Here is a 15,082-nt window from a genome sequence, read left to right on the forward strand (position 1 = left end):
GTAGCTCCTCACCTGAATGTTCTCTCTCACATATACAGCGTAATCATCGTTGCTCTGAAAATCCAACCTCTTTTTAAACGTCTGACTCTCAGTTACCACAACCCCAGGCGGCTGACATGCAAAAGAAAGACCGTTAGTCACACAATAAATGACTACAAGTGAATCTACACCTCATGTCTGGTGTGTGACGGATCCGTTTGTGTGTACATGCAATTATACACACCACAGGGAAAGCTGGCTCAGGCTCCTCTAGCTCTTCCAGCACCTCTTCATCAGAGTATTCATCTGATACAGTATCTGCATCTGACAGATCTGTAATGTGAACATCTGGATGGTCCAACAACCAGCCCACCAATGCCTCTACACCTTAAACCCAAGCAATCATGAATGAGTTGCTAGCAAAAAATTCTCTATGTATTCTTAAAAAAAAATCTGTGGGGATAGCATGACAGAGATATATGGTACTGTATGATTACAATATTCATATGACATGGTATGTACTCCAAGATACGTGAAAAACAACAGTATAACCATCATGCTAGTTTACAACTAACCATGGCATTTATATGGTACTATGCAAGAAATGCAAGAGAAGAAACTTTGAGTACCCAGGCATGTAGTGCTAACGCTGAATACAACACACGACAATTTAACATTTAAAAAACGTGAGCTATTGGAGCATTACCTGGCACTCCAGAAGCGCCTGTGGTTCCAGAAAGTGATTTAAGGGCAAACTCAATGTTTTTCCTCTGAAAGCCCATCTCCATCAGCTGCAGGACGATGGGAGCAGGGGGCACAGGTGAGGTCTTGTGTTTCTTCTGCTTGGGTGGGCGCATATGCTGCACAGTGACCGGTGTTGTGGCCTCACTAGAGCTACTGTCCTCAAACAGAGGGGAGGATGGGTGTGTGGATTCAACCGCCAGGTACTGACACACAGCCAGAGCTGCTGCCTGAACACACATACACACAAAAACTGAGTGAAGACGTTCGAAATTCAGAGCTGGTAACTGAAAGCTCACATATGAACATATGAAACAACATTACCACAAAGAATATTTAATAAAAAAGTAACATTATTTTATAATATAGTTAAAAAGTTGGTAAGATTTTTAATGCTTTCAAAAAAAAAAAAAAAAAAAAAAAACTTTTACGCTCACCAAATCTGCATTTTGTTGATCCAAAATACAGTAAAAACAGTAATAGTGTGAAATTTTTTAAATAACTAACTGTTTTTATACATTTATTGTAGTGGTTGACAGATATGGATTTTTTTTGAAGGCCGATGCCAATAGCTGATATAAAGCTGATACAGGCCAATATAACATGAATAACAATTCATGCAATGAAATCTAGGTTACACTTTATTTTAAGGTGTCCAGGTACAGAGTACTTAAATGTATAATTACACCTTAAAATTACAGAGTAATAATTATCTACATGTCCCTACCATAGGAGTAGGATTAAGGTTGTTAAGAGTTAGTTGCATGCAATTATGCATAATTTGTAGTTATTACTACTGTAACTGCAATGTGACGTGTAAAAAGACACTGTAAAATAAAGTGTTAGCGAAATGTATATAAAAAAAAAAATACTTGATGAAAAATAGTCACTTTTGATCAAGTTATTGGACCCTTGCTGAATAAAAATATTGTACAATGATAATAAAAAACATATTATATTAAAAAGCAAAAGGATGTCAAAGCATGTAATTTCACATGTATTTAATACAGATGTCAAGGACGTGTAAATGTGGTCTCTGACCTCTAGCTCCTGGCGGTGGAATATGGCTTTGATGGGAGAAGGTTGAGTGGATGCTGACAGCAGCTGCTGCAGGAGGATGAGGGGAGGCTGAGGACCCTCAGGAGACAACTCTCCCACATCAGGAGACGACACACACTGATCCTCTGAATACAAACACACAAAATATTACATAAGCACATCACACTATTGCCATTTACAAATAGACTGTTGTTGTAAATAGACTGCTGTTACTGTGAGCAACATAAAGACCTTAGTCAAAATAGAGTGGTGCAGGGATGACGACAAAACCCAGAAGAATAATTTGCTAGTGGTTCCCTCAAGATTTTCCTATGGCTTTTTATAATGGGGTTTTCCAATTTATGGGTAAAATAAGGTCTGTGGTAAAAATAACTTGGACATTTTGCTCTACAATGTTAATTACACAGCCAAATAAAAAATTTGAATTTTGAAGCTGTTTTTTTTTTTTAAGTGTTTTAATTAATTAATTAATACATCAATTTAAACTAGATAAGAACGTTTGGGGTTTAAGTGTGTGCAGTTTACGTTGTATAACAAAATGTCCAAGTGTCATCGAGTTATGTTAACCACAGACCTTATTTTACTCATAAAATGAAAAACCCCATTATAAATACCCATAGGAATACCTCGAGGGAACCACTGGAGAATTAGTCTTCCGGGTTTTGACAATCCCTGCACCACTCTATAGGCACCATATTTAAAATCAGATTTAAAAGAAAATCTACACATGACCACCAGGGGGTAGTGATGTGATATAACCTGACACAATTCTGTTTGAATCATTGCCACTACATTACAGTCAGTTTATAGATATTTAATCTCCATTGGAACTTCATTGTCTGATTGGTGGTCCAGCTTTGAGTGATAAAAATTGGAACACTTATGGCACCACAGCATGAAAGGATCATTGCACCTGTAGGATTGGGGCTGACGTCTATGACGGCTGGCTGAGAAAGGATCTGTCGGAGTTTGTCCTGGTGGGAGAGCAGAGCCCGTGCTGCCTTCAGGATGTACAGCCTGAGCTGCTGACACCGCAGCAAATGCACATCCACCTGATCAGCTGCAATGACAAACACATAAACCAGAATATATATTTTCATACATGGATTAGTTTGAGTGGAACAGATGCTTCTGCATGGATAAAGATTAGCAAATTCATATAAGGGCTTTTCACACTGCGCTTAACCCCAGGTTATTGTCATTCTAAACACTGCTTTAAACCCCCGGTAAAGGAATGATTCACACTTATATTTTAGAAGTGGGGTTGGCACAGCTTTTTTTGGGGTGAAACGGTGCAGTGTTAGAATGTTACACCTAGATGCTTAGCAACAGACAACCAATCGGGTGCCTCATTCACATGCTTTGGGACAGTAACGGAAACACACCCCCTGGAATAAACAGTAGTTTTAGCACTTGAGGGGAAAAATGTCGAACGGGGACACAAAACACGAGTTTAGAGTTTAGAAGAGACCGTTTAATTCTTATCTTTATAGTATGAAAAGTCCATTCAGGATAAACCTACAGTCTGCAAATTCTGCTAAATATAATATGAGGTTGCACAATGCTTGAGCCCTAATGTAAGCATATCAACGTGCCACGTTCGTCCAATAAGTGACACAGACACTGCAAATATGCAAATAAGGATGTTAGCCCAAGGTTTAGGAATGTACAGTGTATAATGGCAGCGTACGAATACCCAGGATTAATAATATTAGATCACATGAGAATACCATTTGATTCATGACTACTGCATGTGCTGTACCTGTAAGTCCTCTGCTAAGGGATTTCTTCATGCGTTGTTTTTCCAGCTTGCTTCCAGCCAAGTTGACTAGTTTCGCCCACACAGTCAGCATGGGCTCACTGAAGGGCAGGTTTTGAACACTGAATGGAACCATGTGAATCTGCAAAGATTTACAAACAGAAAATAAACATCAACTACAGAGATAAATGATGGTCATGTTTGTAAACATACTGCCCTTAACATATCTTCAATATATAGTACTGTGTGTATATTGTGCACATTTTACACTACCATTCAAAGGTTTGGGGTCTGAAAGATTACGCTCTTACGCTCACCAAGTCAGCATATTTAGATGTAGTAAAACAGTAATATTGTGAAATATTACATATTACAATTTCAAATAAATGTTTACTATTTTAATATTTTATAAAAAATAATTTATTCCTGTGATGGCAAAGCTGAACTTTCAGCAGCCAATACTGGAATTTTCAGTGTCAAATGATCCTTCAGAAATTATACTAATATGCTGATTTTGTGTATTTGAATATTTTCGTGGAAATAGTGATAGATTTTTTAAAGGATTTAAAGAAAGTTCAAAACAACAGCATTTTTGAAATAGAAAGATATCATGATATAAAAAAGCTACGATGTGTAACGCTGATGTAAAATATATGATTCGCAATATAGAGTTAGTTTTATCCAAGACTCAGCTTAAGGCTGGTTCACACGGGACGATTTTAAAATTGTCGGCCGATTTTACAAAGCTGAGAGACCCCACACACAGCGATAAAAAATCACGGGTCTAACAGTTTTGGTCGTACAGTGTGTGGTGCGCAGCCACACGGCAAAATCAACACATCACACACGAACCGATTTGACTCCCGAGCATTCCCAGGTCAGACGGAAAATCTCGCAAAATCCCTCAAAATCAAACGTGACTTCAGAGTAGCCTAAACAATCATGGCGGACGAAGAGGATGTTGAGTAGTTTGTAGTTTGTTTTTAACCGAAAAAAAACGTTATCAAAAGAAAAGTGTGGGATGCACGGGATACCATTGTGTTTAAACTTTATTTTTCAAAATGGATAATTTCTTGAATTTTCTAAAAAACGACATTTAGCCTACTTGTATTTTTAAAGTCAATTTTTTGGGAGGAAAAAGCTCAGTATAATATAAGCAATAAAATACTTCACATATAAAAAATTAATATAGGGTAGCCTAAAACAAAAACATTTAAAAAACTGTAAAACGTTAAGTTATATAAAAATAAAACATTAATAAACTATTTTTTGATAAACATTACTGTCTTAAGTGAACTAGTTATAAATGCAAATAATAATTGTCATTATTATTAGCCTACATTTTGGCTAGAAGACGCTTTTATCCAAAAAAGGAACAAAGCAATTCGTCAGTCATAATACTGGTTAGACAATAATAATAATACAGGGCTAAGATTATTACAAATGACGCATATCCAGGGTTTGTGCGAGTGTGGAGCGCGCTCTGCATGACCAGAGGCGCGCGGGCGCGAACACTTGCGTTTTTCTATCAACAGTGGAAACAACTTATAAGACTCTATCATTTCTGGTCATACAGAAAATAAAAAATACATCAGTCGCAACTACTTTTATTTGTGTAAACTCACAATAACAAGAAAACGTTGTGCTTTTGTAAAATAAAAGAAAACAATCAGGCGCGCTTTCGTGGTCTCCGTAACTGGATTGCGTCTCAAAAATGAACTGAAACAAAACATAGCCTACCTATATATGTAGGCTAAAGCTTGAAATGTCAATTTTTAAACGAATAAATTCGAATCGAAAGCAAATGCAGTCTGATTATGTAATCCATATGAATTTCTCATCTAAAGGCGCATCCGTTTTACAGCGGAGATGGAGATATTTCCAGCCGATTTAAAAAATACTAGGCTAGTTTATTAATAAACAATTAAAATGCCTCGTTACTTTTTCAGACACATTTATTATTATTAGCCTATAAATCATCTATAGCCTAAATCAGCTCTCGTAGGTTCCAGAGACACGGGTCTTCACCACTGCGGGAAAAATATAATTTTCACGTTTGGCCTTAGAAAACCAGTAAAATCTAAATTTTTTCCATATTAATTTGTGAATATTTTAAATGTTTAATTTAGGGACAAAAAGTCATAAACAAAAATCTGAAAATACGTCAATATTTATTATTTTGCGCAGCATTTGGAGTATAGCCTATGCATTTCAAATTACAATTTTGGTGTTCAACTTTACGTTTTAGAAATATAACCACCGTTCATTTTTCAATTACGGGTTAAAAAAGGAAAAACGAATGGACGCAAAAGTACACGGACCAATGGGTAATTTTAAAGCTTGTTCATGATTTCAATGTGTTTAAACGAGAAAACAAGCCCAAAAACAATGGGCGTTTTTTTGTGCATTCTCGCGGTTTTTGACGAGGTTTTGGGCTGGAAAACCTTGCTGGCATCTGGAGAGACCACACACGAGGAGAAATCGGGCCAAAAAAATCCAACATGTTGGATATCCCCGATTTGAGATCGGAGCAGTCCCGACGTCCTTCCGAGCAGACGAGAGCAGTCTTAACACACCACACACGACAGGAATATCTGATCAGATTATTTTACGATAATCGGAGCATCCTTAAGATTGTCGGAAGGGGTGAATCGGGGCTAAAATCGGCCTAATTATCCTGCCGTGTGAACCAGGCTTTATTGTACAAGGTATAATCTACCCAAAAATTTACATTCTGTCATCATATATACCCTGATGTCTTTTCAAACCTATAAGTTTTTCTTTCAACTTCCAAACACAAATGAAGATATTTTTTATGAAACCTGAGAGATTTTGGTCCCTCCATTTAAAGTCCATAAAGTTAAAGGCATCGTAAAAATAATCTAATCTAAATCCAAGTTTTCTGAAGAGACACAATGGCTTTATATGATGAAAAGATTTACAACGATGCATACTAAAGTAAACACGGATGTTCAAATGCTTGCGTGACGTGCACAAATAATTTTTGGATGAACTAACCATTCCATTTGGGAATAGTCATTTTGACATGAAAGTTAATGTTTCAGTGACATTACTACAGTACTATATATAATGTTGAATATAATATATAATAATGCAACGGGGGAATATTTGTGGGTCCTGATAATAATAAAATAATATGATTATAAAGTAATAATAATAAAAAGAAATCTTTATTTTTGCTTAAAATATCACAATAGTATTGTATCGTGAGTTCAGTATCGCAATTTATATCGAATCATGACATGAGTGTATGGTTACACCCCTACCATCCAGCATGATGAATGAACAGGGAGTAATACTGCATGTTAGCGAATATGTACCGGCTTGAGCTGACTGAGAAGGCAGACTTTGCAGTTCCTCATTTCGTGGAACTGAACAGTGATTCGTCCTTTAGGTGTGATGCGAGTCACAGTGCCCTCCCCATATTCCTCATGAACAACAGGTCCACCCAGGCGCAGGCGGCCATCAATCCCACCAATGACTGCCAAAACAGCCATCAGGCTGCCCACAGCAGGGGCTTCTGCATTGGGGAGGTAGTCTTCAAGCACAGCCTGATAGAAACACAGTATAGAAGTATTCAAAATCCTCTAGCCAGGACTCAATATCAAAATATGGCACCTTAAGTCATCATTTTACAACACTATAATTGGGTGACTATTATTGAATATGATCAATTTCACTCATACCGCTTCAGTGTGTCTGCCTGCCATGACGTCACTGATACCACTGAGCTGTGAGTTAATGTATTCATTTATTAGGCCATTCCATTGGCCAAGGGAATGAAGTATACGCAGTAAGGCCACTATTTCCTCTGCTAGGGTACTGCTGTGAGTGGCTGTCAGAGAGGCTTGAGGGCGGGACTTCCTCCTGCGCATCGAACATTCTGTAAATCGCAAAATGTCAAAAAAAATTAAAAGGTTAACATGACATCCTGAAATCAGCCTTTGCACTACCTCGAATCAAAGAATTCGAGCACAAAAAGTGAGAAAATACCACAGAGAGAAAAGCAAATAAATGTGCAGTACCCCTGAGAAGGGGCAGATCTGAGGAACAAGTGCTGAGCAGGCTTCCGAGGAACCCAAAGAGTTTCTCCACCAGAAACTTCATATCCTGTGAGCGCTCTGTCTTATCCCAGGATGGTAATACTGCCTGTAGAAGCCGTAGGGCAAGAATCTGCAATGGGGTGCGGAGAGATTGATTAAAACATGGCACTAAATGGATCCTGTCAACAACACTAATGTGTCCGGCTCAGATGCACTAATTTTAACCCTGTGGTACACATGAAACTTGTAGAATGACAATTTTACAGTAATGAGACAAGGAAAGCTCTCCTTCTCTAGGTAAACCCAAGCAGAACTCATGATAAGTGTTGAATGAAACCAGAACAGTGCTGGCACCTGTCTTTGTAGTGTGACTGCAGTGAAGGACTGGTGGCCTTCCACGATGCGTATGAGCAGATTTATCCAGGCAGAGGAGCTCAAGGTACTGCACATCTGGGGCATGAGAGCTATACTGCGAATAAATCCAAGCGTGCACCAGCTCCTGTGCTGCTCAAGGGACACCAGCTTGTGAGACGAACAACCTAAAGAGTAGGAATGTGGTTGAAAGGACCCTATAAATATATAGAACTACTAAGTATGTGACATTTAATTATTTGATATAGTTAAAAAAGAAACTGTTACCAGTCTTGTCATTGGCTCCACTCTCCACCAGTATCCTAAGTTGACCACACAGAGTGCTAATGGCATCGACCTGCATCACCTCAGCATAAATCCCAGAGGATAGTGACAGTGTCTTCAACAGATTAACTGTACTGGTCAACATGATCGCAGTAGGGTGAACACTCTTCTCCATCACCTCCCCTTCTAAGAGAATACAAGAGAGGTATATATATATATATATTAATAAATCAACATGACAAGGTCGAATACATTAAAATACCAAGATTAGGAAGTAATTGTTGTGTTATCTGGAATGCCAGAGCAGAGTGGAGCACTAACCTGTGTCGTCCTCTGTGTCAGAGTCTTCTGTGGCAGGTTGGGTGGCAGGAGGCGGCTCGGCCAGTTTAAGGTCATACTTGCCCTCTTTGCCCATCCTGTAGGAATTGGTGCTGCTGGTATCCCACTGGACACGAATCCAGCCATCTTCTCCTAACTCCCCAATCACACGCCCTAGGCCTGGAGGTGGGCCATCCTAAAACACACCATACAGGGACTTACAAGAAACTGACTAGCCATTGTCTTATCCACACTTCAGAATTCAAGTGTACACAAATGCAAACATGTCAAATTTAACACACCTGGTCTCCCCACTTCCAGTCAGGTCCTCTCATCACCCTCGTGCCGATCTTCATCATAGCTGCCAACTCGGGGCCGGAGGCGGGGAGAGGGGTGGGGGTCGTCTCCTTCCTGGACTCCTCGAGAACTGTAGCAGAGTCTCCATGAGCTACAGAGCTCAGCTCCTCCTCACTGCTGTCAGAGCTGGGACCTGTACAACACAATGCCGACACATTTGGAAGACTGGAAAAACTGGAAGAACTGGAAGAAGGGGCAACTCTGAAAAAACAAAGGAAATTAACATCTGAACTCTCTTGCTATATTAACATCCCCATTCGAGACACGATCACACTTGAGTTGATCACCTCCCAATTTACAAGTCTCTCCCTTCCCCATCTCGTCTCTCTCTCTCATGCTGAGATCACCTGAAATTCACCAAAAATCGATATGGTTTAATGTGACGATTAACAATTATCATACAACACTATACATGTTTGGTATCATTTGAAATGTCTCAGTGCGACTGGTACAAAGGTCTCATCCCCAAAGAAATAAACCTAAAGACAATAAAGTTAAGAGTTTAGAGATATCCTGCTTACAGAGGTCATGGAGGAGGGTGAGTCTTTCATGCAAATAGCATCCTGCCCTCTAAAGGTGTAAACTCTGGAGACAGTGATTAATGCAAATTCCCATTGTTAGCATATGTTTAGGTTTCTTTCTTGGTCTGGGTATATAAAGAAATGCAACAAGAGGCTCTGACCATTTGTAATGAAATCCGCCCGTAATGCTCAGCATCATGTATTTCCTGAGTCAGGTACATCTATTACTCTATCTCTGAGCATTTGATGTTATTGTATTGATTATCTTTGAACTGATTATGTAATTGGCATGATACATATACCTGACATAATAAATTGTTTACATTTGGATTTATTCTGACTTTATAACTCTGAAATTATTAACTTTAGTAGATTACGTTGTATCCATTGTTACCGCAAATCTCCGTCCAGTTTTTAGTGGAGCATAGGGCAGACCAACTGTGATTTTAGAGTTCCGGCTAATATTTGGCACTAACTCAAGTGTACTTGGTAAATAGGGTGAGTCTTGCCTCTGTTTAATGTAATGTTACTTTAGTTAAGTGTACGTGGGAAACCATGGCATGACCAAATCAAAGCTACTATCAGAGAAGTAATATTGGTCGGCTTATATCTGTAGTCGTGGTCATGACCTCTGTATAAAGAAAACGTTACTTTAATTTTAATACAACCAAGGGGGCAATGAATGCGACTGTCTAAGATAGAAGAGGACCCTGTGCGACTTTGGCACCCGAATGAACGAGAATATTAAGAGTAAAGAGTTAAATAGAATAATCAAATGTGCTGCTAAACTATTATATAAATGACCAATAACTAATTTGCATTCTAACCTAAATTTGAGATTGTGATAAAATGGAGTCAGATAAAAGGTTACATTTTTTTTAGCCTTAGTTTTAAAAAGGTTAAACACTTATCGGAAACTGTCGTTGGACCGATTGAGCAGGCCTTACACATTCATACCAAGAAATAAAAACCCCACTAAAAACTAGAAATAGAATCCTATCTAACCCTATAGAACAGAACCCACATGATCCCATAGAACTGAACCAATCTAACCCTATACAAGAGAGTCCAACTGCCCTAGAAAATAAAGAGAGAAGGTGCTAACCAATGAGTCGGAGAACACTCTGGGTGAGGGCGAGGGTGCCGGAGTTCAGCAGGAGGCTGAGACTGTTAGCTCCGTGTTTGAGAGTGAGCATATGGAGCATGGCCAGCAGGAAGCGTGCCTGAGGGATGGTACCCAGACTGGGGCCTGCTGGGTTCTCATTAGTGATGGTCTGCAGAGGCACTGGCTGCACACCTGGAGGAGAGGAAACAACAATCAGTAAAATGAAAAAACAAAATACTCTACTGTACAAAAAGTTCAGGGTCAATAAGATTTATTTATTTTAAGAAATTAATACTTTTATTCAGAAAGGACACAAATTTGTTCAAAAGTAAAAGTAAAAATGATGTACTTAATGTATTACGGTTTTCAAACATATTAAGCAGCACAACTGATAATAAAAAAGAAATGTTTCTTGAGCACCAAATCACCATTATGGCTCTTTTCCACTGCTGGTACGGCTCGGTTCGGCTCGGTACGGTTCGACTCGGCGCGGAACGGTTCGGCTCGCTTCGCTTTTCCACTGCGTGGTACGACTCGACTCGGTACGGCACGGTTCGGTTCGCTTTAGCTCGGTTGCTTTTCCACCGCAGTTAGTACCCCTTCAAAGTGGGTGGGACTGATCGTTATTTTGTCCCTACACTGTTTGTAGGTCCGGTGATAGCTCTCGCTGGATCCGCTCCTCGGCAACCAACGAGAGGAACGTCTGCACCTCGTCCACTGACCACGATTCAGCCATTTCTTTTTAAAGTTTAAAAAACAGATGCTACCGCGTTGGCTGTTGTCTACTGGTTATTTAAATCTAGCGGGTTTAGTGTCCAATGATGCTGGTAGTGACGATTCTGTCTGACCAATCAGTGATCTGCAGTGTTTTTACGTCACATTTTAGTACCGGTACGGTACGCTTGGAACCTCAACAGACCAGGTACCATTTAAAGCGAGCCGAAGCGAGCCGTACCGTACCGTACCATGCAGTGGAAAAGCACCACAAGTGAACCGAACCGAACCGTACCGTACTATGCAGTGGAAAAGCGCCAAAGCGTGCCGTACCGAACCGAACCGTACCGTACTATGCAGTGGAAAAGCGCCATTAGTATTGTCAAAAGTACCGACTTCGGTACCAAGTTGGTACTGAAATTTGATGCAGTTGTTGAGCAGAATCGTAAACACCTCTGATTGGCCATTGTGTTCACGCGCTCATCGGATATGTCTGTGATTGGCTACAGTGATCAATGCACGGGAGTGTTTAAGAGCACACAAGAGTGTTTGAAAGAAAGCGGGAGCGTTTGAAAGCACAAGCATGCGTCTATCAGCGGAACGGTCCACTGATAGATGCCTGCTTTCAAACGCTCCCGTGTGTATCTGTGTAAGACCTCGGTGAAGAGTGTCATTGAAGTATGTTAACAACATGTTTTTGAATCGCTGATCATTTTAGCCAATCACAAACACATTTGATGAGCATGTGAGCACAATGGGCAATCAGAGATGTTTACGATTCCGCTCAACACGGAAGTCGGTACTTTTGACAACACTAATCAGCATATTAGAATGATTTCTGAGGGATCATATGGCTGCTGAAAATTAAGCTATGCCATTACAGGAATAAATTACATTTTAAAATATAATATTATTACAATTTACAACAACTTTTCTATGTTAATATTTAACAATATTACTGTTTTGCTGTATTTTTTTATCATTAAAAAAACTTACCCAGCTCCTTGAACTTGACACTGGCCTCCAACAAGATGTTGCGGATGTTCTGGATGGCCCAAGCATAGAGCTTACCGAACGTCACCTCCAGCAGCATTCGGTTAAATGGAGGAATGAGATCTACGTCCTTTAGACAGTCAGCCAGAGGCTCCCTATTTAAGCAAAGCAGATATTAAATGTAAACAAGTCTGCTTAAAGTGCTATACATTGATAATATTTTGCACTTACCCAATATTGGTCCCTTCAGGTATGACCCTCTGCCAGCCACAGAGCATGGCGTACTGTACGGAAGGCAGGAGGAAGTTTTTGGATGCCAGCTTAAGCATAGTGTCTATTCCCTCCAGCCGGACCTCAGCTCGCTCCAGCTGTTTAAGGAGGCATTTCCTCATCTTCTCCACGTCCAGTGGCTCCTCTTTCAGAGCAAACTCAACGATGGTGCTCATGAGGCTGGACTGAGAGAAGGAGCCCTGAACGCTGTGCCTTAACCAGCGGTACTTCTGAACGCTGCCTATGGTGTTTAGCAGAGGCTGCCACTTATCCTGCTACAAGTTAAAGGACAAATTTTTTTTAAATAAATAGGGCTGTCAATCACTTACATTTTTAATTACATGATATGCTTATTAATTAATCTAATTAAGTGTATAATAATATTTGTAAAGAAAAGCTAAATAAAAATGATTTCAAACATGTCAGATTTATAAACACAGAGACCCTTCAATAAAAGGATACAAAAACAACACATTAAAGGACAATAATTAACTACAAAGTAAATTAGTAAAAAATTATATATATATATAAATACTTTAAAATGACAAATTCCATAGAAATCCCCAAACTGTAATTTCAACTAAACAAGATGCTGTTGATGAAGAAGGTATTAAAAAAGGACAGCAACTATAGATATAAATAACACATGCAAATAACACCTAGATGTCAGAGCAGCAGCGATGAAAGAGATATTTATAGATACAGCTGTGATAATCTCTGACAGATATGCATGAATCAATTAGAGAGAGCGAGAGAGAGAAAAGGCAAACCTTTGCAGATTTGACCGTTTGTTTCTTGTCCACAGGGGTGGGGTTGATAGGAGCAGGCGGCTCCTCATTGGTCCCTTCCCTCTCACTCTTACACTCCTCCAGATCAGCTGACTCTGACTTCTTAGGCACTGAGAGATTAAGCGAAACATGCTATAATTACAGACTGAACATTTTACACTGAACATTTAAATGAACAGTTAGACTAGTTACCCCTCTTTTTGCGGCGGTCTCTGATCAGTTTCTGTGTGATCCTCTTCCAGCGAGGCTGAGAGCTCAGCAGCTTCAGTTTGGACACAATGGACAGGTCATTACTGACGGCAGGCCTGAGCTCATTAAACAGAAATCGCAGCCTCTCGATCACTGGGGCGCACACCTCTTTATAAGAGCGGCCCTGCTCCTGGTGTGTCTGTACCACACAGGAAAGATCACAGAAGAGATGGTCAAAGAGGTCATTATGATGTAAATGACAAGGTGACATACCACATTACACTTAAACACAGCTTAGACCTGGTATTAATATGTAGCTGAATATACCAAGGAAACGGGTACAATAAAATACATTTATTTGGATTATTTAGATTTTCTCTTTGCTCACTTTTATCAGAGAACACTTGGCCTGGTACACCATTCGACACACATCAATCACAGATTTGGGGAGGGACCTCTGTTTCCCCTGGTCTACACCCAAGGCATATTGATCAACAAGAGAGAGGGCAACATGACCTGCATAAGAAAACAGATTTTGATATTAATGAATAAAAAAAATAAAAGGAATATTCAAAATAAGACAGAAACTTCAGTGCTAGTTTAGTAAATAGGATTTCAGAAACTAAAACTATAAATATAAAGCAGCTGTCACCCCTCAATTCAACAAACACTTTCTAAGTTACCAAGGTCCTGGTGCTTGAGAAGGCAACAGAGCAGCAGGCGGCCCACTTCCTCGACAGGATGTTCCGGTGGAAAAGTGATGGGAGTGATGAGATGATACTGTTTACAGCACCGCTCGATTTGGCATAAAAAGTCCTGCAGCAAATCAGAAAGAATCCAACATCAACCATCAGAACACATCCCAAATGATGCAGTATCTGTTCTGATAAACAATTTGACAGTAAAATCTTAGGGAATGGACTGTATAATAAATAATACTAAATGAAGAGACATATAAATTATAGCCTTTCCCTGTGTATGACCTTCACAGTGTGGTCCTGGGTGGTGTTGTCAGCGATGGCTTGCAGAAAGGGCTGGGCGTGATCACTCAGAGTGATTCTGCGGCAGTAGAGTTTGGCTTTGTCTGGAGTGGTGGTCCCTGGAGAGCTGCAGTGGTCCTCATCCTTCTCTTCATTATAATTATAGTGGATCTGACTCGTCTGAAGACCACCGAAGAAAATGGATGACTGGAGCCATTCTGAAAGGTAGAAGAGTAAAGTGGAGTAAAAAGGTTAAACTTTTTTTTTTTTTTATTGTTTTTAAAAAAGTTATAAGTTATATATATATATTTTTTTGTTTTACATTTTTTTATTTGCATCTCGATTTTTGAAGCACTACTGAAACATTTGCAATATCATAACTCACTGGCACATTCTAACTCTATGCGGGAGAGAGGGGTGCTCATGGCCAGATACGAGGCATGTAGCCCCAGCAGCAGACCCAGGTTCCTCTCAGCATCTATAAGAGGTGAGGACAGACTGCTCAGGTCAGGCGTTGTCACCATTTCTTGGTTGGGCTGGACAAACATAGAACCAACAAGAACAAGAAAAATGAAGTCCAAACATTCTTAGAATAAAGCGGGTTGAAAC

At 39.7% G+C, this 15,082-nt stretch overlaps 1 protein-coding gene across 4 annotated transcripts in view; it reads right to left on the reverse strand.

The window, feature by feature from the left end:
• The window catches only part of herc2 (HECT and RLD domain containing E3 ubiquitin protein ligase 2), a 74,284-nt gene that overhangs the window by 27,570 nt on the left and 31,632 nt on the right, over positions 1 to 15,082 (reverse strand). For 3 of the 4 annotated variants that reach the window (XM_056253959.1, XM_056253958.1, XM_056253961.1), the window contains 22 exons: positions 14,859 to 15,009; positions 14,477 to 14,691; positions 14,177 to 14,309; positions 13,882 to 14,009; positions 13,497 to 13,692; positions 13,287 to 13,414; positions 12,478 to 12,791; positions 12,250 to 12,401; positions 10,540 to 10,731; positions 8,859 to 9,046; positions 8,560 to 8,752; positions 8,242 to 8,424; positions 7,957 to 8,141; positions 7,585 to 7,732; positions 7,246 to 7,442; positions 6,880 to 7,110; positions 3,542 to 3,680; positions 2,693 to 2,839; positions 1,762 to 1,904; positions 686 to 950; positions 224 to 366; positions 13 to 111 (listed from right to left, as the gene is read on the reverse strand). In XM_056253959.1, coding sequence (XP_056109934.1) covers positions 13 to 111; positions 224 to 366; positions 686 to 950; positions 1,762 to 1,904; positions 2,693 to 2,839; positions 3,542 to 3,680; positions 6,880 to 7,110; positions 7,246 to 7,442; positions 7,585 to 7,732; positions 7,957 to 8,141; positions 8,242 to 8,424; positions 8,560 to 8,752; positions 8,859 to 9,046; positions 10,540 to 10,731; positions 12,250 to 12,401; positions 12,478 to 12,791; positions 13,287 to 13,414; positions 13,497 to 13,692; positions 13,882 to 14,009; positions 14,177 to 14,309; positions 14,477 to 14,691; positions 14,859 to 15,009 — 3,870 coding nt within the window. The remainder of the gene's footprint in view (positions 1 to 12; positions 112 to 223; positions 367 to 685; positions 951 to 1,761; positions 1,905 to 2,692; positions 2,840 to 3,541; positions 3,681 to 6,879; positions 7,111 to 7,245; positions 7,443 to 7,584; positions 7,733 to 7,956; positions 8,142 to 8,241; positions 8,425 to 8,559; positions 8,753 to 8,858; positions 9,047 to 10,539; positions 10,732 to 12,249; positions 12,402 to 12,477; positions 12,792 to 13,286; positions 13,415 to 13,496; positions 13,693 to 13,881; positions 14,010 to 14,176; positions 14,310 to 14,476; positions 14,692 to 14,858; positions 15,010 to 15,082) is intronic. The other variant, XM_056253960.1, reaches the window with a different exon arrangement.

The sequence above is a fragment of the Rhinichthys klamathensis genome, unplaced genomic scaffold (genome assembly GCF_029890125.1).
Source record: "Rhinichthys klamathensis goyatoka isolate OS25496 unplaced genomic scaffold, OSU_Roscu_1.1 h1tg000109l_1, whole genome shotgun sequence".
In the NCBI taxonomy this organism is placed as follows: Eukaryota; Metazoa; Chordata; class Actinopteri; order Cypriniformes; family Leuciscidae; genus Rhinichthys; species Rhinichthys klamathensis.